Raw genomic sequence first — 26,422 nt, forward strand, 5'->3', positions numbered from 1 at the left:
ATGTTGCTCATTGTCAGAGGTGGGCATTCCATCAGAACTGGAATATCTGTCAGTCCGTCACTGACGGACATCCATTTGTCTGGCGAATGTTGAAGGGAAACATAAAAAAACTGACAGACTAGCATCGAAGGAAGCGGGTTTTCGTCCGTCGTTGGAATTATCACTAACCTCGCCAGTACCAATGGACCATGTCAACCCGTCACTGATGGACTCCCTTTGCTCTGACAACTGACGGAAACGTGCACCATGTTTGTTTGCACCGGGCTTCAATCGATTGATTATTCATTGCACATTAAATTATTCCACATTAAATTGATATACAGTATAACGCCGTGTTTCTGTTCAGGTTGTCCAAGCACGGCTCCTTAAAGTCTCACGAAGCACTTGAGCTTCCATCAGAGCTGACTGAAGACTGGGCCACCATGGAGGTGTGTGTTGACTGCAAGAAATTCATCACTGACATCATCGCCTCCAGCAAGCACAGCCTGTCACTGGCTACCAAAAGAGCTCGCTTAAAACGCAAGACGCAGTCCTTATACATGTCCTCGCCAAAAGGAAAGGAGGACTACCGGCCCTCTGAGCGAACGATCAGCGAGATCTAGCCTGCCTCCATCCGTCTCTCCGGCTGCTTCCAGCTACTCAGAATTAATAAAACTGTGGCGAATGGGGATTTTCTTGCTGTGTCCTCGTCATTGTGTACGGCTCCTCCAGATGGCTGTCTACTTACTGTACAGCTGCATTTATTTTGATCATATTATGGATGACCCTTTCATTTCCGCTCAGTGAGGAAAAAGGACAACAATCACGCTGACGATTGTCAAAGTGGAAAACTGCTCTCCTCTTGGATGGCACGGTGGGGTCCTCTACCCCGGCTCGCACTTGATAAGCACAAAAGAAGAAAGTTGTAGGAAGCATAGGGCCTGTACAACAGTCATGGGGTCAAGTGAGAGTAATTATAACATATAGAAATATTGCTTTTTGTATGAGTTTCAATTTACTTTTGTACTAATTTGTCTGTACAGCCCACTAAACGGCTTCTCTGCAAAGTATTGCTAGTAGAATATTGACCCAATTCAGTATTCAAAGCTGCTTGTTACATTCATTCATTTAGTATCCAAAATGTATTTTTGTTCAGTTGTTGTGCCATAGGATGACATACCCTGTATGTTGTTCTCCTTTTGACCCTCGTCATTTATTCTTGCTCCATCATATGAGCAAACTCTTCAAATCCTTACGCATTGCTGCATATGCCTCAAAGTTATTTTTATGCCTGAATTAAAACAAACAAACAAAAAACATCAACCAACATCCTTGAAAACCAATCATAAGAACTGTGGTCTGATAAATCAACATCCATAAGTGTCTTCATTTGAACTTTACTTAATTAACTTTCAAAACTCCTCTGTTTTGAATTAAACTAGTGTGAAAAGCACAAATAAAATGATGTCGCTACAACAAAAGTAAGCAGGTTGAGTTATTATGTTTTAAAATGTGCATTCTTGTGCACAGCCAGACACACGATTACCATCCTTGTAACTTTCCATACTTTGCCTTTCAAGCATTTGTGTCAAATAGCTGCTTTCTCTCCATTTTTATATTTGACAGTCATAAATGTGTAAACTTGCTGCTCTTACTGGGCACTAGCAATACATGATCAACATTACGTTCACTTTGTTTTTTTTAACTTGTACTTTCGATAAATGCCTGATATTCTTTTTTTTTTTGTACATATGCTCGGTTACAGTTAAGCAGTGGGGACAATATACTGTAATTTAACAAGTACAATAAGTCTTGATGTAATGCCTTCAATAATGTTCCTTTGCCGTCCTGAAACTGACCGGCTGGCTGAAAATAAATAACCTATGGTTCTATTTTTGGATTTTCTGCCTTAAAAGGTGTCTTAATGTATATGATCATGCTAATATGCTGACAATTATCAGTCAGTTTTTTGTCAGATAATTTGCTGGCTCACTTGGGGAAGCCCACGGTTGAAGCATTACAATGTGACAGCATCATGCATGAACGGTGTCGCTTGTACCTTCAGTGTATTACCATCAAGCTCGAGCTCCCTGACCAGAGTGCTACAAGTGATCAGAAATAAAGAAATGCAATACCTACACTTTGTTTTGTGTCATGTGTCATCTTCCACACCGTTTATCCTGTACAGCAGGGGTGCTCAAGTCCAGTCCTCAAGAGCCCCTATCCAGCCTGTTTTCCATCTCCTCCTGCCTGCAACACACCTGATTCAAATGATCTGCTCATCACCAAGCTTTGCACAAGCCTGATAACAATTGTGTGTGCCAAAGATGAGTGACTTGGCGTTGTAAAACTATTTTCCATGTGCCATTCCCTGTCACTATCCATGACACAAGACCAGTTCATGGCCATTTTGTCGAATCTTCATATGAGTGACCAAGACAGAAGTGAAGAACATAACCTGAGGGGCACAGAGGAGTATGACCACCTCCACCCAGTCAGAACTCTCATGGAGATGATCCAGACACACTGCAAGGCCATCTACCAGCCAGAACAGCGCCTGGCAGTCGATGAGAGGTCTTCGGTTCTTGAAGTGAATGGATACCAGAACAATGCTCCACAGTCCACCCTGTGAACACACCAAAATAGCAAACTACTGAACAGCACTACACTCACTGAAAAATCCAGAAAGACTAAAAAAAACACACAAAAAACTTATTTATACAATTCATAGTCAGTTTTCAGTAGCTTCATTAGTTTACTTGTCATTTAGGAACAGTCCAGCGAGGATATAAAATTATATTAGCTTGCACTTTAAATTTTATTAGTTGTTTTTTTTTTTTGTTCAGTTTCAATTCTAGTGCGTTACGCTTTTGATTAGGAAGAGCAAACAAATGTGGGTTTTACTGCCACACTTACACTAGGCACAATAAATATCACTATTCGGCGTTCCTCTTTTCTATGCTTGATATATGTTAAACTAGGTCGAAAAGCGCTATGCAAGTGACAGCCCATTTTTAATGCGTTTGAATTTCCGTTTTGATTGGGCAGTTCCATCACGTGACAGCTCCGTTACCATAGCAACTCAAAAACTCAACTACCGTGTTTGACTTGACGGGGCGTTTGTGTCTATTCATATGGCTCATGTTATGGAGGTAAGTGTTTCTTTTCCCTCCCATTTTCTATTTGTATTTTTTTGTTATACAGAGTCACTTTGAATACGATTTGAGCGCTATCTTTAATTGACGATGTCGCTCGCAACCTACACGACCGATGACGATGATGCCTTTTCTCCTCCTAACCGATGTGCCCACGTAAAACACTAAGCAGTCTTTCATGTGTGGACATTTGTGTTTCGTGTTTAACGGCGTATTGACAAATGGGAACATTTTTGTTTATTTTTTTTTAAACTATTCAATTACAACGATATTTAAATATATTATTTCCATTTCCTGTATATTTCTTACTTCACGTGTTTCACTGCCTCGTCTAATTTTAAAGATCCACGGCGAAATTATAATGTTTCTATCCTTGATGCTGGCAACGATTTAAAAAGAAAAAAATATGGCTACTCAGGTACTGCACTATGTAACTAAGTTCCTCTCATTAGCTGCTCTCCCTGCAGTGTATGGAGTTGAGAATGTGTCACATTTAGCATGATCTGCAAGTGGTCCTTCTCACTACATAATGGATACATGTTTTGCAGATGAATCTGTCCCACATCCAGAGTCTCAGGATTGCAGCTGTACTGGAGGAGTGTTCCGACCAGCTGGACATTCTCGAACACGCTCTGACCTTCCAGATTCACAAGGCGTGCAGCAATAAAAAGTCACAGGTGACTGTAGTGTACAATCCACAATAGTCAGCTGTAAAAGTCGTGCAAGCACCCTTTTGTGATGATTGTGTTGCTTCTGTATTTTCTTGGGGTGTGTGCGTTTAGGCCAGAGTGAAAAAGGTGAAACGAGATTGGTGAGTTCTGATCATTTCGATGGCCGTTCAGGAAATCGAGTTGGATTTGACCTGGAGTCGGCTTGTGAACACTTCTGTGTTTGTTCTGTCTGTCCAGTCACTATATCTCACAGCAGGTGTCCAAGTTACAGGCGGAGCTCGAGGAGAAACAGAGCTTCACCTGTCTGCTGCAGGTAGTGGATGGACAGGACCAGGAGAAGAATGCTGAGAGTAGCAAAAGGTTCATCAACACACCGTCAAGTGAAAATGATACATCCTAAGTAACCACATGAGAAAAATATAGCATAGTATGAAACAGAGATGGGCATTCCGTCCAAGGGATGGAACGGTCTGTCCGTCCCAGGCGGATGCCCATTTTTTGGACGGATGGAGGACGAGAAGTCTTTTAAAAAGGACGGACTAAGCAAGCACAGAAGTGGGTTTTCGTCCATCCCTCTATTCGTCCCTAACCGGGTCAAATAACTACTGAAAGTGATGTGTTGGGTTCTTTTAAAAAGCAAGACCACTATTCTCTTATGCGATACTACGGAGCCACCTTCAATAATTGCCTGCACAACATTTTTAATGTGCGTCCCCTCTAGTGGTTCAACGCTTGTAATACCATGGATTATGCCACAGGAGTCAGCTATTTCCCTGACTGACAGAAAGAAACATGTCCAGCCTGTCTTGTGTGTGTAATCTGGGATAGCAATTTTGGTTAGTTTACTAACTGTTAACATTTAGTACCTTATCCCTTTGCATGTGAAATATTTCCTTGTGTGGGACATGTTTAGACCGTAAAAATCCCTACCAGCACCAACGTACATTTAAACGACCCGGAAGTGGAAGTTTCCTCCTAAAATAACCTTGCATTATTTTGCAATCATTATTTTGGGCTAAATAATGCCATAAAAACTGAAAATGTATGTCGTTATAATGCAAACGTTTGGCAATAAAACACAATAGTATTGCGGTATAAAGAAATCTTAAATATTCTTGTGATGTTACTTGGCGGGCTCCGGTCAAGTGACCGACGTGGTTGTCTTGGCAGCTAAATGCTATCTGTCTCTATGTGCCATACGATTGACTGGTGACCAGTCCGCCTGCCTTTTGTCAAACATTTTATTATCATCACGTCATCATCACATCTAGAGTGGTGGCACCATCAGGTTAACCCTGTCAGGCTCAAATTACGGTTAAGGAATAAATAGTTTAGTAGTATTTCTGAGTGAAAAAGGCTCATAATATGAATGTGTGTATTAACAGTGTCATGTCACAATGTGCCAACCCACACAGACATCATTGAGCAGATCTACAAAATAGGACATTTTATGTATTTCAATGGGCGTTAATTATACACAAATTTTGGCTACACTTAAGCCGGACCGGTCCCAATAAACAAGTTGGTCCATCTTCTAAACTGATCAGTCATAGTTTTTCTTTTTTAAACTCGCTGATCGGTGATCGGCTCCAAGATCCTTATCCTGTCCTGACCTTATTCCCATGATTTTTTTGAGGTTGTGCTGCTCTCTAACAATCCTATCTTTCATAGAAATGTACTTCTTACCGGGTTTATGAAGGTTGCCTAAAGTGACCCTTTTTTTGTCTTTTTGTCTGGGCAGTGTATTTCTAAAGGTTTTTCATCAGGTAAGATGTGTGTTGTGTTTCTTGTTGCTCCTAGGGAGGCAAAGAGGGAGATGGAGAGGAGAAGACGTACACTTCCAAAGCAACAGGGGACGCTAGAACAAAAAGTCGATCAACTGAAGGTGGCACAGCAAATCTCAATAACCATTGGCTCATGCTTTTTGAGCATTTCGTCGCTGTCATGTGAAAAACACTTATGTCCATTTATTTCAATTTTCTTATTTTTACGTGAATTGTGTTCCCACGTTTCCATGACATTGCATTAACGTGAACATTTTATTTTTTATTTTTAAGTGTTTTTCACACGACAGTGACTATTTGGTTTAAATTGTGAATGAATTGATTTCCAACCTCAACACATCCTCTCCCTTCAGGAACTGCAAACATTGCACGACGAGCTCAATGATCGACTGCACCGGCTTATTGAATCGAATGCTGCAAGAAAGGAGCTTGAGGATAGAAACACTGAGCAGAAGCTTCAGAAAACCCAAAATGAGATGAGGGAATTGGAGACGCGACTTGAAGACAAAATTGAGGTGAGTGCAGCAGTCCGTTACTATTCCCAAAAAAGCCAGAGTGCTGCCCGAGCTTCTCCCTCTATTTTCCATCCATCCATCCATCCATCCATCCATCCATCCATTTTCTGTAAAGCTTATCTTCACGAGGATGATCATCAATATCATCCCCCATATGAAGAAAAGCCCTATAGCGCTTGCTACTCCTATATGCTGTGATGCACTGACCAGCTTTATAGTCCTTAATTAATTAAAACTTTAGTTTGTAATTCCCTTCAAAAGTTCAATCACAAACCTTAATTGTAATTTGTGCATTAATATAATGTAACAGGATATTTACATGAGTCTTAAGTAAAACGTTTTTCAAAACATCTCTCTCTGTCCACCCCCCCTCGCTCCCCTCCCATTCTCTCTCTCTCTCTTTCTCTCTCTCAGCTACTGAAGGACCATTTAATACTGCAGGAGAGGGTTCATGAGGAATCAAAGATCTTTCTGAAAAAACAAAATGCGGTTGGTATTACAAAAAACACTGAACAATTATTATAATGTTTCAAGGATTTATTAGAGCCGTAGTCTGAGCCATGAAATTGTTGTTAAAAACACTCCTGGTTGATGATTGAACAAACCAAACAAAAGAGGTCATTTCAGTTTGTGTAGTTATTTCTCAGGCTCAAGGGCCGGACTTGGGCACCGCTGCATTAAACCATTCATACTGCTGTGCTAATCTTAAAAACATGCCATTGTTTGCTAAACATAAGTGTAATTTCGAGATCAAATTAAATCGTCCAACAGTCCTCATCTAACGCATAATACGATATATGTTCTCAGAAATGCAATAGTAAAGGAATGACCCTTTTCGTCTTCAAATGTGTCCTATTTTCTTATGGATCCTATGTTTCAATCCAAATTCATCATGTTCCTCTCACCGTGCAGGAATTACAGGAGCAGTTGCGACAGTGGCAGCAATGCACTGAGCAGAACATGCAAGAGAAGGAGCAGCACCTCACCCGCACTCGCTACAGGAGAACAACAAACTTGGAAAAGTTGACAACAATGCAGAAGAAGGTAAACAACTACCTGCTCCCCCAACGCAAAGTGAGAATGGACATTGGCACGCGTGGGTCTTTTTTGTTTGTTCGTTTTAGTACAGCGAAATGGAGCAGGTAGTGAAGGAGGAAAGGGAGGAGGAGGAGAGGCTGCGTCAGCTGGAGGTTAAGAATAAAGCTGCTCTCAAGGTAACAACTTTTCATTCAGTTGCCAACCACACATGTCAAGTGATCGGCGCAGGTCTGGCTGTTGTGTTGTTGCGTAGATCCTCGTCGGCATTGAATTGAGAAGCCACATTTTGGGGGGACGTCATGGAGATGTTTTTGGTATTTCAGGTGGAGCTATAGCACCCCCTAGTGTGTGAATAAAATGAGAACACAAGCAAGCCGTTATTAAAAAAAAAATACGTTCCCATGGTTTGCTGCTACACAGTACTTTACTGTGTTCCTCTTTTTGGAATTGGTTGGGCGGAGTTTACGTTCACAGTTTAGGTAGCTGAAGCAGCATTTCCCATTTTCTCGCTTGCATACCCCAGTGAGTAAACACAAACTGTTTACTGTTCCAAACTGTTTACTGTTCCAAACTACTGTGGACGACTTTGTGGAACTGTAAGGCGGTGAGTTGACCCGTGACGTTTGACTCTCATAGGTGCAGTCTTGGTGGAGAGGCTGCATGGTCCGCAAAGGCTTCGGCATTTATCGGAAAGTAGAAGACAAGAAAAGCAAGAAGAAAAAGGACGGAAAGAAGAAGAAGAAAAAGAAATGAGTCCTCTTCATTTATATTCTCTCTTATGTTCTTCTTCACATTAAAACAACAAACAGTACCTCATGTCCACTCACGCTTGTAGTTGTTGAACTTTGAAGAAAAGTGGAGAAAATTGCTGCATTTGAATTTGTGTGTTCCATCATGAATCAAAGTGTAATTATTAAATAAACTACTTTTTGGCATTTTCATCCCGATTTGGTTCAAAATTTCAATGGGTTCTTCAAAAGTTTACTGAAGGCAAAGAAATCAGTGATGTGACCTCAACCCAATGGAGCATGTCTTTCAATTGTACCTATTTTTTACTATTTAAAACAGTTTGCAGCTGCCTTGATAACATGTCTGTACCCCTACGATTGTCCACTTCACACCCCCCCCTTTGAGGCCTCAGTCCCACCCGTTTTACTACGCTGCTTGTGGCACATGCAAAACACATATAGCGACCACAGACAAATACCGGTGTATAAAACATTCGAATATGTGCCGACTATCAGAAGCTAACACTAATCTGTGCTAACACTGCAGCCAGGCTTACCTTTTGACTTTGTCAAGCTAGCAGCTAAAGTGATGAGTGAATGTGGGGGGACTGTTACATCACAGTGGGACAACATTTTAAAAGACATGCTCACAGTCACAAATAGAGAAAAAAAAAATATTTACCGGTATTTGGTTATTTGGACAGCTGTCCCCTTTCAGAGCTGCAGCCTACAGGTGGTTGCATTTACTCCACTTTCTGTTTGCATGTTGTTGTTTACTCCAACCTGAGATGAGATCTGTTGAGATCTGATGCTCTTGACATGCAGAGACTGTCCTGCTCGGGTAAGCAGTTTAGATGTGCATGTTGCCCTCACTGTCAAGCTGTCCAGATGCACTGCATAGTCTTCAAAATGAAAACATGTTTACTATAGTTATATACTACTATACTTTTACTTGTATACATAGACACAACTAACAAGTGTTGCAGATGAGAATGAGGAGTCAACCCATCCATCCATTAGCGATACCGCTTCTCCTCACAAGGGTCGCGGGCGTGCTGGAGCCTGTCCCAGCTGTCTTCGGGCAGTAGGCGGTGGACACCCCGAATTGGTTGCCAGCCAATCGCATGGCACACAGAAACAAACAACCGCACTCACAATCACACTTAGGGGCAAGTTAGGGTGTCCAATCAACTTACCATGCATGTTTTTGGAATGTGGGAGGAAACCGGAGTGCCCGGAGAAAACCCACGCAGGCACGGGGAGAACATGCAAACTCCACGCAGGGAGGCCGGAGCCGGGATCGAACCCACGACCTCTGCACTGTGAGGCGGACGTGCTAACGTGATGTGATTTTGAACTCCATCATCTTATAGACATTCAAATATTGAATCTCTTCCTCAAAAAGATAAAACAATACACAAAATATGTAATTACAAAGACTAAGCACCACGGATTCAGATTTGGTTACTGTTTGATGGGGCATTGCTTGCTGCTGGCATTATGCAGCAGTAGTATCGTGTCCCAACTATTTCCAGGATCAACAAACCGCTAATGTATTGAGATAATGACGAAGGAATAACTCACTCGACCTGCTTCGTCTGATAGTATGAAAAAGAAAGGACTTAAATTCAAAGCAACAAAGAATCAAATGAACACTTACTGGAATGTAACAAACATGCATGCAATGCAGTAGCAACAATAACTATTTGAGAGCACATCACAGTTCTTTTAAACTCCCGTTTGCTCTCTCTCATTGCTATCTTGACCACACAAAACACAATTGGAAAAACCTTTCATTGAAACCATGTGCATATTAACACATTATTTCCCAAACATGAACTTGGCGAATATATTTTACTTAACTCCTGTTGCAGGTTTTCATAAAGCATCTGCCATCATGTGCTCTGTTGGGCAGCACTTCAAAATGTTTCCCCCATCATTAACAGTTGACCCGATTGACATGTTGACAGTTGACATTTTGGGCCCAATTTCCGTTCCAGGCGCATGTCTAGCGCAAAGCGCTGTCTAACTGCCCATGCCATGGGTGGAATTTTCTTTGTTTTGGTATTTTGCTTGACTTTGCCCCGGTAAAACCGGGTGTAACGGGGCATTTGAGCCTTTGTGCGCTATTGTGTGATGGAACGTATTGTTTTCCTGTACGATCTTTGCGGCATTCTTCATTTGCATAGAAATCAGGGCGGGACGGAGCACACGCCCGAGTACGCCGTGTTTGAACATTGCGGAAACGGAAATTAAACTCGCTGGAGTTCCTGCATGACATTGACACGTGAACTGCAATATCTCCCCTTTCGGATGATGTCATCGGTCACACCGGCCGCTTCAAGGAATGTTTTCCCAGTCTTTGCTCTATGGCTAGATGCATGATCATCTTGAAAATTGATTTCCTCATCCCCAAACGTCCTTTCAATTGATGGGATGAGAAAAGTGTCCAAAATGTCAATGTAAACTTGTGCATTTATTGAAAGTGTAATGACAGCCATCTACCCAGTGCCTTGACCTGACACGCAGCCCCATATTGTCAATAACTGTGGAAATGTGCATATTTTCTTCAGGCAGTCGTCTTCATAAATCTCACTGGAACATCACAAAAGAAAACTTCCAGCATCATTACCTTGCCCATTGCAAATTTGTGATTCATTGCTGAATATTTCATCCAGTTATCCACAGTCTACAATTGCTTTTCCTTCGCCCATTGTCACCTTGTTTTTTTCTGTTTAGGTGTTAATGATGGCTTTCGTTTAGCTTTTCTGTTTGTAAATCCCATTTCCTTTTGGTGGCTTCTTACAGTTGGGTCACAGATGTTGACTAGTGTCAGGGTCACACCAAGTGAGACATTAGTAAACAATGTACACAATGAGGAGAGAAGACACTCTACAACAATATTGTCTTTTTACTTGCAAGGAGAGCGCAGGGAAGTGTACGATTTCAGTTCCTAAAACCCTCTGCCCGGCTCCCGCGCCTCCTCTCTTTTTATTTTCTTCGGAGTCCCTGATTACAAAGGTGTTCCAGCTCTAAGGGAAAGGGGAGCGAAAGCAGCTGGAACACTATTAACTTGTTTTGTCTGTGTGTGTGTGTGTGTGGGGGGGGGGGGGTGCGTGTGTGTGTGTGTGTATGTGTGAGCCATTAGCATACATATGTGGAAGCAAAGCACATCAAGCAAGCTGGGCGTAGATTTGGAAAAAGCTAAAGCTAAACCCACAAGTTAATAAAGCTAACAGGCCTTGTCCACAAGAATCCAACAAATGAATAATAAGATACATTATTATTCTTACATTCCCCCCTGTTTTTATATAATATAAAGCTAAACCTACAAAGCTAACAAGCTTAATTATGAAAAACCCAACACATGAATAATAAAATACATTATTATTCTTACACTAGTTTCCTCACATTTGTTTTGCTGTGCTTTTTCTGTTGTCATGACATATTGCTTTAAGTTTTCCGATTTGACATTTTGATGTCTTCTTTGGTCTACCAGTGTGCTTAACTCTAACAACCTTCCCATGTTTTTACGTGGTGCAGATTGTAGACACGGTTGACTGTGAACAACCAACATCTTCTGCAAGAATGTGTGATGATTTATCTTCTATTAGAAGATTGATAATCTTCTCTTTTGTTTCATTTGACATCTCTTTTGTTGAAGTCATGATTCATGTCAGTCCACTCGGTGCAACGGCTCTCCAAGGTGTGATCACTCGTGTTTAACTGCAGACTAATGAATAGATCTACTCTGATGCAGCTGTTAGTTTTGGGAATGGAAATTTACAGGGTGTTACCATTTTGTTTTCCTCAGAATGGAGTGATTCCATATTTTTCCCTCTGCTCGGTCTAAAGAAAAGTACGGGTAATTGTTAATGACTACCACTATTTTTTTTCTTGATTTCTTTTGGTGTTTATTAAAGTCAGAAAGTTGACATTTGAAAAGACTTTAGGTTTTGCGTCATGTCTGTGATCTGTTTTTTCCCCTACAAATTTAAACCAGTGAATGAACATCCTCTGAGACTGCAGGAGTTTCCATCATTTTTTTCCAGGGGTTGTAACAACTCTGGAGGTGATGTTCTGGTGTAAAGTGCAGTTAAAGTTTGAATGTCAATTATTCTAAATTTGCATTTATTAGCGTATGTGGAAGATTAATTGCAAGAGACTGGATGTGTTCCCACAAACGTTTTTTGGGGAACGCACATTTTTGTTTGTTTCTTTTAATTTCTTCCATGTCACTTCAGTTGCTCAGTACGTCTTCTGATTGGCGTCTTCATTGGTCTAAGGTTTCACAACTATTCAGAGTGAGTCATGACTGTATTCTCACTTTGACCCGTAAAAATAATCATGTGGTTGCGTTTTTATGCTGAGAGCTCAACAGTCTGTGTCTTTACGCCGCCATCTTGGCAACTAGTCGGAAGTTAGCTACAAACACTGCACAAAAAAAAAAAAAAAAAAAAAGGCTGCAAACGCAGCATCCGTAGGCTGCACGGATGACGACAAGCGAAGGGCGGTGTTCGAAAGTGCTTTCTCTTTTGTGTCTTTGAACTGTCGGTAACATCAAAATGTTCAAAGAGTGGGGAAGGGAACGACTTATTGGGACCGCCGACGAAATATTGGGACTGGTGGAGCGAACGATAGTGTCACACGAGGAGCAACTCATTTGTCCAGCGAGGAGGCAGAAGACCGGGAACACACGCGTGTCAGTGCCAGTGCCAGTGCCAGTGCCAGTGCCAGTGTGGAAGAAGCACTGCGGCTGTGGCTCGTGACCCACGCAGCTCCTTCACCGCGTTGTCCACACGCAAGGTAAGCGGCTGTGCTCGTCACTTTACACGGAAGCGGAGCATTTACTGCGTCCGTTTTTCACCAGCGATGAAAATCGGAAGGAGATGTTTTGAAATTTCCCTTTATGGAAAGATACAAAGCAATGCTTAATGATCTTAACTTTCAATTTTACTTTAGAGATAATACAAAAATCCAAATGCTGTGGCTGCGCACCTGTGTGCAATAGGTTTCGGTTGCCTTTTCATTTTAGATTAGAAAATGTTTGCCCAACCAGAGTGAGTGGGAACTGCCTTGTGAAATATAATGCACACTCCCAGATGCCTTCTTGCAGAAAACAGGGACTGTCTGGTGAAAGTAGAGGCATCTTGGTCTAATTCTTGGAATGCCATTAGGACGACTGCAACTCACTGACTGCATGGCCAGCTCCACACATAATTACTGTAAACTGGCGTCGTTACGAAGGGACTCCATAACAAGTTTGACAAGCAGTGACAAGACTGTTACACTCATTGTTTTTGGTGTAGATTCCATTTTGCTTTTTTGATATACTCAACAGTGGAACCTCCATTGTGATGTGAAATGTGAAATTATCATTTGTTTTACTGCCTCAAGGGGAAATTCAACTTACACTTTTCTGCATAGTTTTGTTGCACACTACAAAGAGAACCGGATCACACGTATGCTGGCATGCAAGGAGAAATTGCAGTGAAAGGAGTGCACAAAATGACAAATAAAGAAGAAAAAAAAAACCATAAAATATGATGACCATAAAACTCTCTGCTACATAGGAAAGAGTCTGGCTGCTTAGTAAGTGATACTGTTTATTTTATTTCAATTGAGTGACAGCCTGGTATTTAGCAAGCCTGCCTCACAGTTTGGGGATTTGGGGTCCGGTTTGCATGTTCTCTCTGCACTTGCGTGGGTTTTCTCTGGAAAGTGCACTTCCTTCCACATTCCCAAAACGTGCATGGTAGGCTACTTAAATGTTGTGAATGAGTGAATCTAAGTGTAAATGGCTGATGACTGTCACGGAAATGACCACTGCAACTAATTATTCTTTTAATGATCTATTAATCTGGGATGAATATTTTTGCCAATTAATGGATTAATCTAATTGAAGAAAATAAATAAATAAGTAAATAAATAAATAAATAAGTAAATAAGAAAATAATTTCCATTCTGTTTTTCAGGAACAGGGCATTATTTAAAATTGTGTGGAAAATGCCCGAACGTTTTGTCCGTGGCTTGTCAGAAAATAGACAAAAATGTTGATAATTGTTTTTCAAAGTTGACGTTTGCAAATGTCTTACTTTGATTCAACAACAAAATATTTTGTTTTCATGCACGACTAAAAAAGGTCTCCAAATAATTACTCTATTATCAAAATAGTTGTCGATTCATTTGATAATCGATTAGATGTCGATTAATTGTTGTTCCTCTAATTGATTAGAGAGGCCTGCCCACAAATTTTCTATTCCCTCTCCATACAGTTTGTTTATTTTAGTTTCATTTAGTTTCCCTAAAACTTTGCCTTTGAGTTAAATCAGTATTTTATGAACTAAAATTCACCTTATTTTGCAATGGAAAAATGTGTTTTGAAATTAGAACGACTTGTAAGTCAACCAGCGTCATGGAATGAATTGTGTTCAGTCTGCATTATATAACCTTTATCAGGTTTACAGGCAATACTTGTGTAAGAAATAGTCCATATGTATTTTTTGTAATGCTTCTCCGCATTAGGCTTGCTGGAGCATACTCCATCTGACTTTTGGTGAGAGGTGGGGTACATACACCATGGACTGGTCAACACGTAATCGCAGAGCACATAGGCAACAATTTACACTTATGTTTATGTTTATGTATGGACAATTTAGAGTCTTCATTTAACCTAACATGCACATTTTCAGAACGTGGGAGAGATCCGGTGTGCCCACTGAATCCCACATAAACACAGTAGAACATGCAGACTACACAGGAAGGTTTGAACCACAAGGTCCTCCATTTCTCAGGATTCAGAATTTGGTTTTAGGAGTGGCAGCGTCCATGTATTATTGCATAGAAAGCAATTTTTTTTCCATCTTTGGTCCCACTTAAATGCAGTTATACAAAATGGTGAGGTTAAAAATGCCAAACCTGAAACTTGATAGTAGTTGTACCAGTATGTCATTTCTGGTTCCTTGTTTTTTTTTTCTTCAATTAAGCACATCTAGCAGTGTGAGTATGCTTGATAACGATGAAAATGCCACCATGCTTTGCAACATCAGTTGCGACGATCTATGCCATTACTGATCAATCACGGATAATAAAAGATGACCTACTTAACATGTAGGTCACTACTGGCTAGGTTGCTCATAAGTTCTCAGCCAATTTCAACAGCCTGATTAAACAGGGAACATTGTGTGAATAATGTGTGATTGGAAGAGTTGCTCTGGCAGGCTGCAGTATTTAACTGCAGTTTCCTAGGTTACGCTATACTGTCCATTGTTGCCTCAAAGATTATAACAGCATGGTTTCTCCACTTAGGGCAAAAACAAAATAAAACACAAAAATGAAACATTTTCCAGTGGGATTTTATCATCAGATGACACTTATCCATTCGTTGTTAAAAAAATGAAATGTAAAATGTGTTATAAAACAACGGGTTGAGGTAACTTAGCTCAGTTGGTAGAGTGGTTGTCTCCCAACCTGAAGTTAGCAAGTTTGATCCTCAGTCACCCAGTGACCATGTTGAAGTATTCTTGAGCAAGAGAATGTAACTGAAGCCACTGCTGCTAATGCTGTCGTCATCATCATCATGTACCATTGCCATATTATGTTCAGTGCAAAAAGGCCAAAAGGTAATGTATTGATCATTATATAAAACTGTTATGGTTGTTTTAGTCTGAGTTCAATGACCACTAGTACTGCGGTGTCATCACGTGTTGCAATGAAGAGGCTTGGTATTCTTTTAGATGCTGCTTTACTTTTTTTTTTTTTTTTTTTTCAAAGTCACAGTGTGTGCTTTCAGCCTTTTTCAAAGGTCTGTTTTTGGTGCTGGTATTGAATGGGTACAGCAAGTAGTGCACCCTTCTTTTCCGGCAGCTGCTTTAAGACAAAAATTGACCAACCAGCAACTCTGAAATTATGATTTTAAAAATCACTGATTACCTGTATTTTAAATTTTTTTTGTGCAAACTGTTATGCATGCATATGCTGTTTTTTTTTTAGATGTTGTCTTTCAATATGCACCACGGTAGGGCTGGGCCGATAATTTGATATCGATATGTATCGCTATTGACACGTGATCGATACCAATAGAAAAAGCCTTCGACCAATCGCAGCATGGTGCGTGATGTCGGCAGCGCGCTTCCGCCTCCAAACATGAAGAAGCGTTTAAACCAAAGAAGCAGCAGCTTCTAAACCAACGAGGAAGAAGCATTTAAACCAACAAGAAGAAGCTGTTAACCCAACGGAACATGCTCGCGGGCCCGGCGGCCGTGCGCTACGCTCGCGGGCCCGCGCCGTACCTTTTCTCAAATAAATGACCACTCGACTCAGTACAACTCTTACAATTCAATTATATTATGTATGATAACCTTATTAAAAACCCGTGGATGGAGGAGCCATGGTGTACATGGTGTAGTAGAGGAGTTCTTGTCTTTGACATGCTAGCGGTAGTTAGCCTTATCCGACACTAGCATCGCACTCAAGGTAAAATATGTAAAAAGCAAGTAAAATAGGAATGGACTATGGCAATAATGAGTCCGCTAAAAAGATAAAGTAGTCCTAAGACGTTTGGTCAACGATGATGTATGCACTGCAAGAGAGTATTCGTTCACTTACATTGGATGAACATTGAATGAAGGCTAATATATGTGTCAACAACTGCTTTGGGGTAGACCTAATGCAAATAGGCATCTACAATGCACTGATGGAGGACAAACTGCACATTACACTACATAATGTACAAAAAACAGTTGCCTGTTATTTAAAGGTAAGATATAAAACAAAATCAATAATCAAAATTGACTGATATGAAATACTTAGATTGTGACAGTTTTTCAAACATTTCTCAGCCCTTCTCAGCACATTATCTTTAAAATGGAGTTTATTTCATCTTTATTTCGACAGGTTTATTTCACTCTTTCATAGTTATATTGACCTCCTATTAAACGTTAAGTATTATGTTAAAATAAAATTACCTAAATGTATTTTTCAGGTCATTATTTTCAATAGTTTAAAAAAAGAAAAAAAAATTCAATATATATCGATGTCGACCAATATGAAACACTTATATCGTGATATACTTTTCAGTCATATCTCCCAGCCCTACTTCGCCGGTTTTCAGTAGGCTTGAGGTCAGGGATGAGAGTGGCCACACCATAAGTGTTTCTCCTTTTGTGCCCATAGCCGCTAAAGCATCAACTCAACCGTATTTTTTTTGCAGCATGTGATGGTGCGGTGCGTCCTCTGGTATGTCAACTATTTTTACCAGAGAAGGCACGGTTCTTCTGTTATACCATGGCAGAAATGGTCCGTTAGAAGCCTCCCACCTCCCTTTATTCCCGCCCAAAGCATCACTCCACCACCTCCTTTCTGATGTCACAATCGTTTTGGGACATGGTGGCCATCTGCCAGTCATCCAGAACTTCATCCATCTGGCTCATTTAAAGAAGCTCAACAGTCTATAATAAATATGACACGTACAGAAGAGACAACTAATTGTATGCTGTTTTCTGTAAACCTGTCACCAACATCAAGGCTACTCCACTCCTCTCCACCCCCGTTCCCAGAAGAGGAGCTAGAAGCAGCGTGACCCTGTCATACTTTCCCCACGTCCTCACTCCAGCATGACCTGCACAAGTTCCACACCGAGCAGGGGGGTGGAGGATTCAGAACCAGGACCATCCATCTCCAGCAACGGCGACCATCAGCCCAGTCCTGATCTTTTCTGCAAGCTTTGCCTCTGCCAGCATCCGCCTGCACTCACCAGGACCTTGCACAGCTGTGCGTGCATCTTCTGCACAACTGTAAGTCGAACCGAACAGTTTTAGTGTCGACTAATACTTTATCTGTATGTGGTTTTCATTTTTTTTGCATTTAGGACCATACAGAAAACATACCTGTTGCTGTTCTTTTGGACGGTGGTCACTCCAGACAGAATTGTGCCCCCGTGCTATATTTAGATTGATGCAAGTGTGTGCCCTCTGCTCATACTGTTGTCACAACACACCAGAGAATATGACACTGTCATTCTCAAATATAAAGTCACTCAGCCTGTTTCATGATCACTTTCCAAACAGGCTCTACTGTCACCTCATAGAGGTGCAAAGGTATACTTCTGTTATCTATGTCAGGAGAACCAATTAGACTTGATGTTGACTTTTTTTTTTCAGCTCAGTTTGAGGAACATTACGCTTTTTTTCTTTAAAACACATTTTGTAAGTCAGATGATTACATCTTCAATGTTACCCAATAACAGACATTGCGTGACTTTTTTTATTGTATGTTCCTCAAATCGGTCTGCAGTTGAGCAAATCAATACTTACACAGTCCCAACTAAATGTCCATAATTTCATGCTTTGAGTAACATCATTTCTGAATGATGCAGAAGTTTGAAATGTGTTGTAAGTTTTCTCATCTAGTATTATTTATCCCAAGCGTGAACTTAACTTGCATGCACAATGTGCCATTTGAGCAAAGGTGTCTTGTTCTATGTCATCTAATGAAAATGATATTTCTTTCCCTCCAGTGTCTGCAGCAATATGTTCAGCTGAGCATCAAGGAGGGTGGGGGGGCACCCATCACCTGTCCAGATATGGCCTGCAGAAACACCGGGGTGCTACTTGACTCTGAGGTATGCCTTGGCAATCAAAACGAGGGAAACTAAAATGAAGTCAGTTAGAGAAGAAAACCAAAATATGTTTGAGCAGTTTGGTCAGGCTCTTTGTTTTTGAATGCTTTTCAACTTGTGAAGAAAACTCTCTTTACTTTCAGTGACATTGTACATTTAAGTATGACGTACGGTAGTTGACCAGCAGAGGCATGGTCAAAGCTAAAGAAACCAAAACATAGCCATAGCAAGACCAAGCCAGAGTTTGACTTTCCTACTACTTTACTGAAGTCTCAATATAATTTTAAACAGCAAAGATAACTATGTATTTTTGTTAAATAGAAAATATAAAATGTCAATATTTTGATGATTCCAGATTCTCCTGTATGCAGTTCAAATATAAACAAGGTTATTCTGTCTGTGTTTCCAGATAGCCGAATTGGCCTCTGCTGATCAGACTAAGCTGTATGAGCGTTTGAAGTTTGAGAGAGGTGGGTATTGTATTGTTGTGCAAGTGTGCCGACGCCTGGCGACAGGCACGGCGCTATTTGAGGTTGCGCATTGGCTGGGGCGTCACATTCTTGTTGCGGACGTTTTGTAACAACTGCCTGCTGACCTTTCAATTCATTTCAAAGTATATGATATAAGAGTACGTGTCATTACGAGCTTGGTCACAGGACAAAAAACTCTTGTAAGTCAAGGTACCGCGCAAGCGTACATGTAACATAAGATGAGACATGCTAAGCGCACGCATACTATATGTACGTCCTGTGCTCTCCGCAGGAGTGAAGCTGGATCCTAGTAAAGCCTGGTGCCCGGTGCTTGAATGCCAGGCCGTGTGCGACGTGCCGCTGAGCTCTGAGGGCCGGCCCTCCGCCGTGCCATGCCCCACATGTCACACCGTCTTCTGCTCCGGCTGCAGAGGACCCTGGCAGGGGAGCCACACCTGCGAAGAGCACCAACCCATGATGTCACACTCTCGTGAAAGCAGGTCAGTCAGACAGGCGCAGAATCTGAAGCGCCGTGCGCGGGAGGAATGATGCAGCTGTGCAAGACGAGCGAGGAGTATGCAATGAGACACTCGTATGTGTTGCAAAACTTTTGACTATTCCAACAGTTAGTGCGTCTTTGTATCCACCGAGAAACTCTCCCCCCCCCCCCCCGCCCCGACTTTATTTGAGCTCGCTGAGCTGCACTCTGCCTGACCGATTGATGACATCTGAGTAATATTGTGATTCCATTGCGTTTGAAGGAGCCAAAGGGAGGAAGGGAGGAGGGCGTGCGTGTGCCTAAAGCCAGATTGCTCCCTGGACACAAAGAGCTTGTGTAGTGCAGTGAAGCAGGTCTCTCTGCACTTTGATAAAAGAGGAATTCATTTAGCTGGTCCAGAACAAATAAATACTTTATATAACACAAGTGGAGCCATTCAGCTTCCAACCGTTATTTCTAATACAGCGAGACTTTGACAATGACTGCTTGAAGTCTGTTCCAGACTTGGACATCACCAAATTCTGAATTTTCTCCCTGGAGAACATTTTCCACTGTTTTCAGTTGCTGCTTATTTTGTGAGTGAAAATGCTCTATTGGGTTCACATCAGGTGACTGACGACAGTGACTGCCTGCAAATTCTACCGCAACACACAAACAAAAAACAACCTGCGTATCTAACCCAAAAGATAGCATTCTTGTTTCGACAGATGTGAGCGTTGACGCACGGTGTGTAATGTACACAAACGGTGTCTGTCTTTACTAGGCAACCTATTTATGTTTTTGAATTCGTGTACCCTTTTCACCCCTCGGCTCTATTCACTACTGAGACTTATTTAGCTGTGTTGAGAACGTTCATTTTCTACGTGAACTAGTTCAATGTTCAGTTCACAAATTTTAAAATGAACTACTTCAGTTAAAAAAAAAATTGTGCTGCTGCGAGCCATTAGCCTCAAAATACTGCCATTTCGCCATTGTTGCCACCCATTCAGTCCACACGAGTAGACCGCTGCAACTTTTCACCCTACACCCTTCCTCTCATGAGGAAAAACTTGTAGCTTGAACGCTCGTTTTTTTTAAATGAGGAATTAGAGACAATAAACAGGACTCTAGTCTTTGATGTGCAAGTGCAAATACAATCTAAGGTGGGAACTAGGCTGTGGTAGGAAATGAGCTGTCACAGACACACACAAACTTAAAGTGGAAGCCAACCCAAACATATTCTTTTTTTAAGAATATGTTCTATGCACCCACTAGTTGAAACAAGGCATTCTGACAAGTATTGCCGTTGTCAAATAAGAGTTAATCCACCCGTTTTAAGCCATCTCTGGGGTGACAAAGTGACAAAATCACCGCCCCCTGAGATGGCTAAAAGCGGGTACATTTTGCTGCTTAACTCCTATTCCACAAAAGCAATATTAATGTCACAATGTCGTGTTTCAACTAGTGGGCCTGCATACAACATATTCTTGAAAAAAAATATGTTTGGGTTGATTTTTTTCTTTAAGCCCCCTCTCGTCTTGGGGCGGCCATAAAACAATGACGACCTGCGACTTTATCCGGCCGCCCTGCCACCCATCGCTTTGTGAAATCTAAAAGGCAGTCCCTTGGAGGCAGTAACACAAACTTACAAAGAGAGATTTAAGTGAAAGCAGGTAAAATTCCCTTCTTTGGTCCAATGAACCAAATCAGAAGTGTGATGTGTCTGAAGCTGTGAATGTAAATCGCATTTATTCTGGTGTGCCCTGGCCCAGTTCTGTGACTGACGGGTGATTAGGCTTCAAACGATTGCCATTAGAGAGAGCAGATGTTCAACATCTGCACAGACATTACTCATGCCCCAAGCTCAGGGTCCTCAACAGTAGCTGTGTCCTTTATTATTGTGTGCATTAGAATACATGTCATACCTCCGACCCCCAAAATAAATGACAACATGAGCACTGACCCGACACTAAGCCACTAAATAAAGGTCTCACAATTCGCAACCCCGTGAGACCTCCGTGACTTGCCACTCGAAACGCTGCCCTGTTCACATAATAGTCTTTTGACATTTCTTGTCTTTCTTCCTAACTGCAGCAGCGACTCTGAGCTGTCCATCAAACAGTGTCCTATGTGCGGCATTTACATCGAGCGGAACGAGGGCTGCGCACAAATGCTGTGCAAGAGCTGCAAACACATCTTCTGTTGGTACTGTCTGCAGAACCTGGATGTGAGTCTTGTAAAAAATAAACAAGCGCTTTTCACAAACGTTCTTGTCTCAACATGTGTGTTTTGTAATTGCAGAGTGACATTTTCCTCAGGCATTACGATAATGGGCCTTGCAGAAACAAACTTGGCCACTCCAGAGCCTCGGTTATGTGGAACCGAACGCAGGTAAGCAGCCAGGACAAATACAATTGCCATTCAGGAATCCATGTACAAACAAAGGCTTGCTGGGCGGAAAAAGAGCAAATACTGCAAAGCGAGAAATTGAACAGTCTGCACATGGCGGAACCAGAGTGTCCGCGCCTTGAATACACTCATGATACTCTTTTCACAGGTAATAAGAGAGCACACAAGATGTCCAACCTATAAAAAACAAACAGGAAATTTTGATCCGAGTAGATGCAGCCTGTGAGGAAATGCAGGACAGAACCTGACACAAAACACTGCAAACTCCGTGCTGGCACAGTTTACTGCGATGACACTAATGTTGCTGATGTTCCTTCATTTTCCCAACATGTGTGTGCCACACGGTGTTTTGGATTTGTTGTAAAGTCCCATGTACTCAATTAGCCCTTCATCAGACATTAATCTGAAATAATCCCGCAAATCCAAAATTGTTGCCCTCATTTGATGTCGAATAGTCAACAAAACTATTTAGCGGGGAACTTTATGACTGTGTCTTGGTGTGAAGGTGCGACTAACTGAAGATTGACTGTAGTTTTGAGAGTTCCTTCAAATAATATACAGAAGCCATTGAAATCCTCAGCGCAGAGAGTTTGCAAAGTTGCACTAGTACAAGAGTGCAGTTCCTCAGGTCGTGATTGGGTTACCGGTACTTCCTTGCCTAACAGGTTTCACAACCCATAAATCTATTTGGAGACTCGCTGTCGTCATGACGATTACATGCCATCTAATGAGGCCCATTTGATGACTTCATACTGTCATCTGAGGTTTACTGAAGGTCAAGGGTGTCCACACTTTTTCAGCGCGTGAGCTACTTATCAAATGACCATGTCCAAATAATCTACCTAGACACACACGCACGCACGCACACCCACATGTCTCCAACACAAATAGCAATGTTTGTCTATAGTCCTGGAGGAGCTGCACTTTGCTTTCTGCCCTTTTCCAAAAACGGATTACAGTGGATTTTCTGCTTATTCTGTTATTGTGGTTCTTGCATAAAACATGTTTGGCACTACAGTCAGCGATCTCAAAACAGTCATGAGGTGAAATGCACAATGCCAAAAATATGTTGTTTATTGAACCCTTGCCAGATTGAAGTCTCGCGTCAAAGCAACTATTGTTTCTATGGAACTTTGGGTTATCCAATTGTTACCAACAGAGAAACGTGGTGTTGCACTGGGTGACATGTTCTAGCGCCTTACCTACGCATCTGAAAATAGTCCCCAAACAATGAAAAGAAAGTCCCCACCGCAAACTTTACTGTATATGTGTCTCTTTCATGGATATGACAATAATGAGGCCTGTCCCGATAATTAGTATGTCCACTTATTGTCGGATAAATAAAAAGGACACTGTCAATTTTTTCTTGAGTCAATGAATTGCCATTTACACGTGTTTGTTCACATACCTCAGCATTCAGTCGCACTGCTTCTTTCCCGCTCATGTCAGTCAAATTGCTCACCACAGTGGGAGGCGAGACCACCCCACACACACACACTCAGATAACGTGAACAGCATTGAAGGGGTATTAGCATATACGTTTTCCGACAGTGTAGTTGTACAATTACAGGAAGTTGAACTTCAAAAATATGGTCTAATATCGTTATTATCAGTAGCATAGGGAACAAACAAAAACATCAATACCATAATTTATTGTGATTCTGTGAAAATACATCATTGTAAAAAATATTTGTACTAATCACCGAAGACCTATACAGTTAGTCCACACAATACATTTTTGGTGTGCATTCCATCATTGCTGTTTTGTCATTATTGTTGACTACACATATTGGACTGAGCATGGACAGTGTTCCTTTCTGAACAGCACATAAAATTAGGTCGTGGGCCAAATCTGGCCCCCGGGCCTTGAATTTGACACCTGTGCTTTAGAGTCTTTGCTTTGTCACTTATATGTATACTTGGTAATGAGACATACAGTATATTTTAGCATCACTTTTGTCAGTCTTGACCACTGTTCCTCTGTGTTGCCCTTCAGGTGGCGGGAATCTTGGTTGGTGTTAGCATTGTGATTCTGATTACCTCTCCGCTCCTCCTGCTGGCCTCCCCGTGCATCCTGTGTTGCCTCTGCAAGCCCTGCAGAGTGAAGAGGAAGAAGAGAAAGAAGGACTTGAGTCCACCAGACTCCTCCACATAGAAGCTTTCCTGTTGGGCCCTGCACCAGGCTCAAGCAGCTGGGGGATCATGGACTCCACCAGACGGGATGTGCTGTCTGGTACAAAACCAAATGTGGGCTTTGACAGTGACAGTACACATAATCAGCACCTGAAAATGTTTCAGTGGGAATATTATATACTGTACTAAATCACCACTGACTCATGAGCATTATGCCAGAAGAGCGGTAATAAATACAAATCGCTAGATCATGCACTCATGCACTTCAACCTTCTCTTACTGTGTGTACAGAAGTGCCATATTACCAAATGAGAGGTGCTCAAGTGCCTCACTCTATACTGTGCCTGGTGCCGGGTTGCATTTGTTTAGCCGCCTTCTCTTATATCATATGCATATCACTTAGAATATAAATGTCACTATTAAAAGGAAGTCAACACAAACCTATTTTTTTTCAAGAATATGTTCTATGCGAGTCCCTAGTTGAAACAGGGCATTCTGATAAATATTGAAAACAGTAAACAGGTTAGCCGTGATTGTCGTCGTGAGCAATTGTGATATCGTTTTCAGTCGACAGAGGACAAAATGGCCGCCCCCGGAGATGGATAAAAACGAGTGCATTTTGCTGCTTAATTTATATTCCACAAACACAAAAATAATCAAAATGCTGTGTTTCAACTAGTGGGCCTGCTGGGAACATATTCTTGAAAACAATATGTTTGGGTTGACTTCTGCTTTAAGCTGGTAAGTAATGTCAAGAGGAAGAAGCAAGAAAGTTAACTTTCCAGTGTGCACCTTATTCTGTCATGAAACAAGATAGGGCTTCAATAGTGCATGAAAATGTATCCCTCTGAAAAAATGTTTTTGTTTCCATGGGGCCGGCGCTTCAGACTAAACTGAAGACTCGAAAGTAGCAGTCACAACCTTTTTTGCAACATTGACCTATTTACCATGAAGTAAATTTATAAAGTAATATTTTCTCAGAATGGCATAGGAGCAAATAAAAACATTACTAGAAGACAACTCACACTGAATGTAGTCGTAATCACTGATTAGTGGGAGCCCACTGCTTGTTTCTGTTCAATGAGCCGGTGCCATCTTGAGGTAAGGGGAGACAAATGACACCCCAAGTATGTACAGCCAGCTCAGTAATTTTCTTTTGGTTGTCGTCATTGCAGAAAATCACTTATTACAAAGATGGGATTCAGAGAAGCTAGGAATTCCGGGCTTTTTTTTGGGGGGGGGGGGCAATCCCTGGATATTCTGCCATGACTTTAACTCATTCACTGCCAAAGACACATATATTTGTCTTTTCGCAGTCCAGCCATTCCCAGGAATTTATTTTTTCTTTCAAATTTTGTCAAAAGTTTGGGTAAAAGAGGGTCTGAAAACATCTGGCTGTGAATGAGTTAATTCAGGCTTTGCTATCAGACCGGGTGCTTCTTCATGTGCTGAAGCAGTTTTGAAGGCTTTAAACTTAATTTGCGAGCCTGTTGCTACAGATTAGGCAGGGCGGACATTGTGCGTGAGAATCACCCGTAGCCAATCCGCCATAAAACTGAGGCAGTGAATGTGTTCAATACAGCTTATTTGTTGAAAATTGTAGGTTATTTGTCTTGAGCTTTGCTTCCCCTTTCTGAAGAATTTATCCAAAGATTTTTTTGTTTTTGTTTGCTAGTTTTTGGGATTACTCTTTTTTTAACTACCATATCACATGACAAGACAAGCAGTTTGACTTGTGTAGAGGCACAGATGTATGTTTGATTTTCTAAATAAAACTTCATTAAGACTGATGATTAAAAATATACATTTATGCACTCTGTGCTGGTGGTTGGCTGCAATTCATATTTGTTGTATAACTATCTTAAGTCATTTTGTTTTTTCATGTTTCTGTATCACACGTTTTCTAAAAATGGAAATAAAGAGAACTCCATTGAATGTATATGCTGGTATAATGCTTATTGGCAACATTTATTATCTCATGACAGGCGCTTGTCAGTGTGGTTGATGACATGACACAGACTGCATAGGGAAATTCTCTTAGTGCATGTCAGGTTCTTGCATGATGGATAACATGGGAAAGGTGATGTATCATGGAAAAAGAAAACTGAAACGCATACTTTATAGGTCTGAATTGAGTGAATGTAAAGCAGTGAACATGGAGGAGGACTAATGCATATCGACCTGGTGTGTGGGTTTGTTTGTTGTTTCTGTTACCCTGTATAGGATAAGCGGTTTGGAAGATGACATGACATGACAAGATATCACTAAATATGCAAGGTCTGAACACTTCATTGTTTTTCAAAATGTTATTTTCATTGTGGGACAGCAATTTCAACCAATTCGGTAGAATGGCTCATCTACAAGGTATCAAATTTAGTAGAAATCCAGACTACAGTGTTCCGTTGGTAATCTCGTAGTAATGTAAACCAGCGACTCCTATTCAA

At 41.3% G+C, this 26,422-nt stretch overlaps 3 protein-coding genes across 6 annotated transcripts in view; all 3 read left to right on the plus strand.

The window, feature by feature from the left end:
- spire1b (spire-type actin nucleation factor 1b) overlaps positions 1-2,117 on the plus strand; it is a 33,548-nt gene extending 31,431 nt beyond the window's left edge. For all 3 annotated transcript variants that reach the window (XM_086038229.1, XM_086038230.1, XM_086038231.1), the window contains one exon: positions 347-2,117. In XM_086038229.1, coding sequence (XP_085894355.1) covers positions 347-602 — 256 coding nt within the window. In that variant the 3' untranslated portion in view covers positions 603-2,117. The remainder of the gene's footprint in view (positions 1-346) is intronic.
- A 919-nt stretch (positions 2,118-3,036) lies between these two features.
- drc9 (dynein regulatory complex subunit 9) lies at positions 3,037-8,083 on the plus strand. Its single transcript, XM_086038283.1, has 10 exons — positions 3,037-3,131; positions 3,683-3,811; positions 3,917-3,945; positions 4,043-4,165; positions 5,606-5,690; positions 5,943-6,104; positions 6,519-6,593; positions 7,017-7,148; positions 7,229-7,318; positions 7,779-8,083. The coding sequence occupies exons 1-10, from the start codon at positions 3,114-3,116 to the stop codon at positions 7,893-7,895; spliced, it is 960 nt and encodes a 319-aa protein (XP_085894409.1). The 5' UTR covers positions 3,037-3,113; the 3' UTR covers positions 7,896-8,083.
- Positions 8,084-12,261: 4,178 nt separating this feature from the next.
- On the plus strand, positions 12,262-25,917 carry rnf144b (ring finger protein 144B). Of its 2 annotated transcripts, none has more exons than XM_086038939.1 (8): positions 12,262-12,676; positions 17,428-17,664; positions 18,387-18,491; positions 18,898-18,958; positions 19,251-19,458; positions 21,531-21,663; positions 21,738-21,827; positions 23,842-25,917. In XM_086038939.1, the coding sequence occupies exons 2-8, from the start codon at positions 17,485-17,487 to the stop codon at positions 23,998-24,000; spliced, it is 936 nt and encodes a 311-aa protein (XP_085895065.1). In that variant the 5' UTR covers positions 12,262-12,676; positions 17,428-17,484; the 3' UTR covers positions 24,001-25,917. The 2 variants fall into 2 exon arrangements, with proteins under 2 accessions (XP_085895065.1, XP_085895064.1); XM_086038938.1 differs by having other exon boundaries at positions 12,266-12,676; positions 17,396-17,664.
- The last annotated feature ends 505 nt before the right edge of the window (positions 25,918-26,422 follow it).

The sequence above is a fragment of the Filicampus tigris genome, chromosome 8 (genome assembly GCF_054856515.1).
Source record: "Filicampus tigris isolate MCC_2025a chromosome 8, RoL_Ftig_1.0, whole genome shotgun sequence".
NCBI lineage: Eukaryota > Metazoa > Chordata > Actinopteri > Syngnathiformes > Syngnathidae > Filicampus > Filicampus tigris.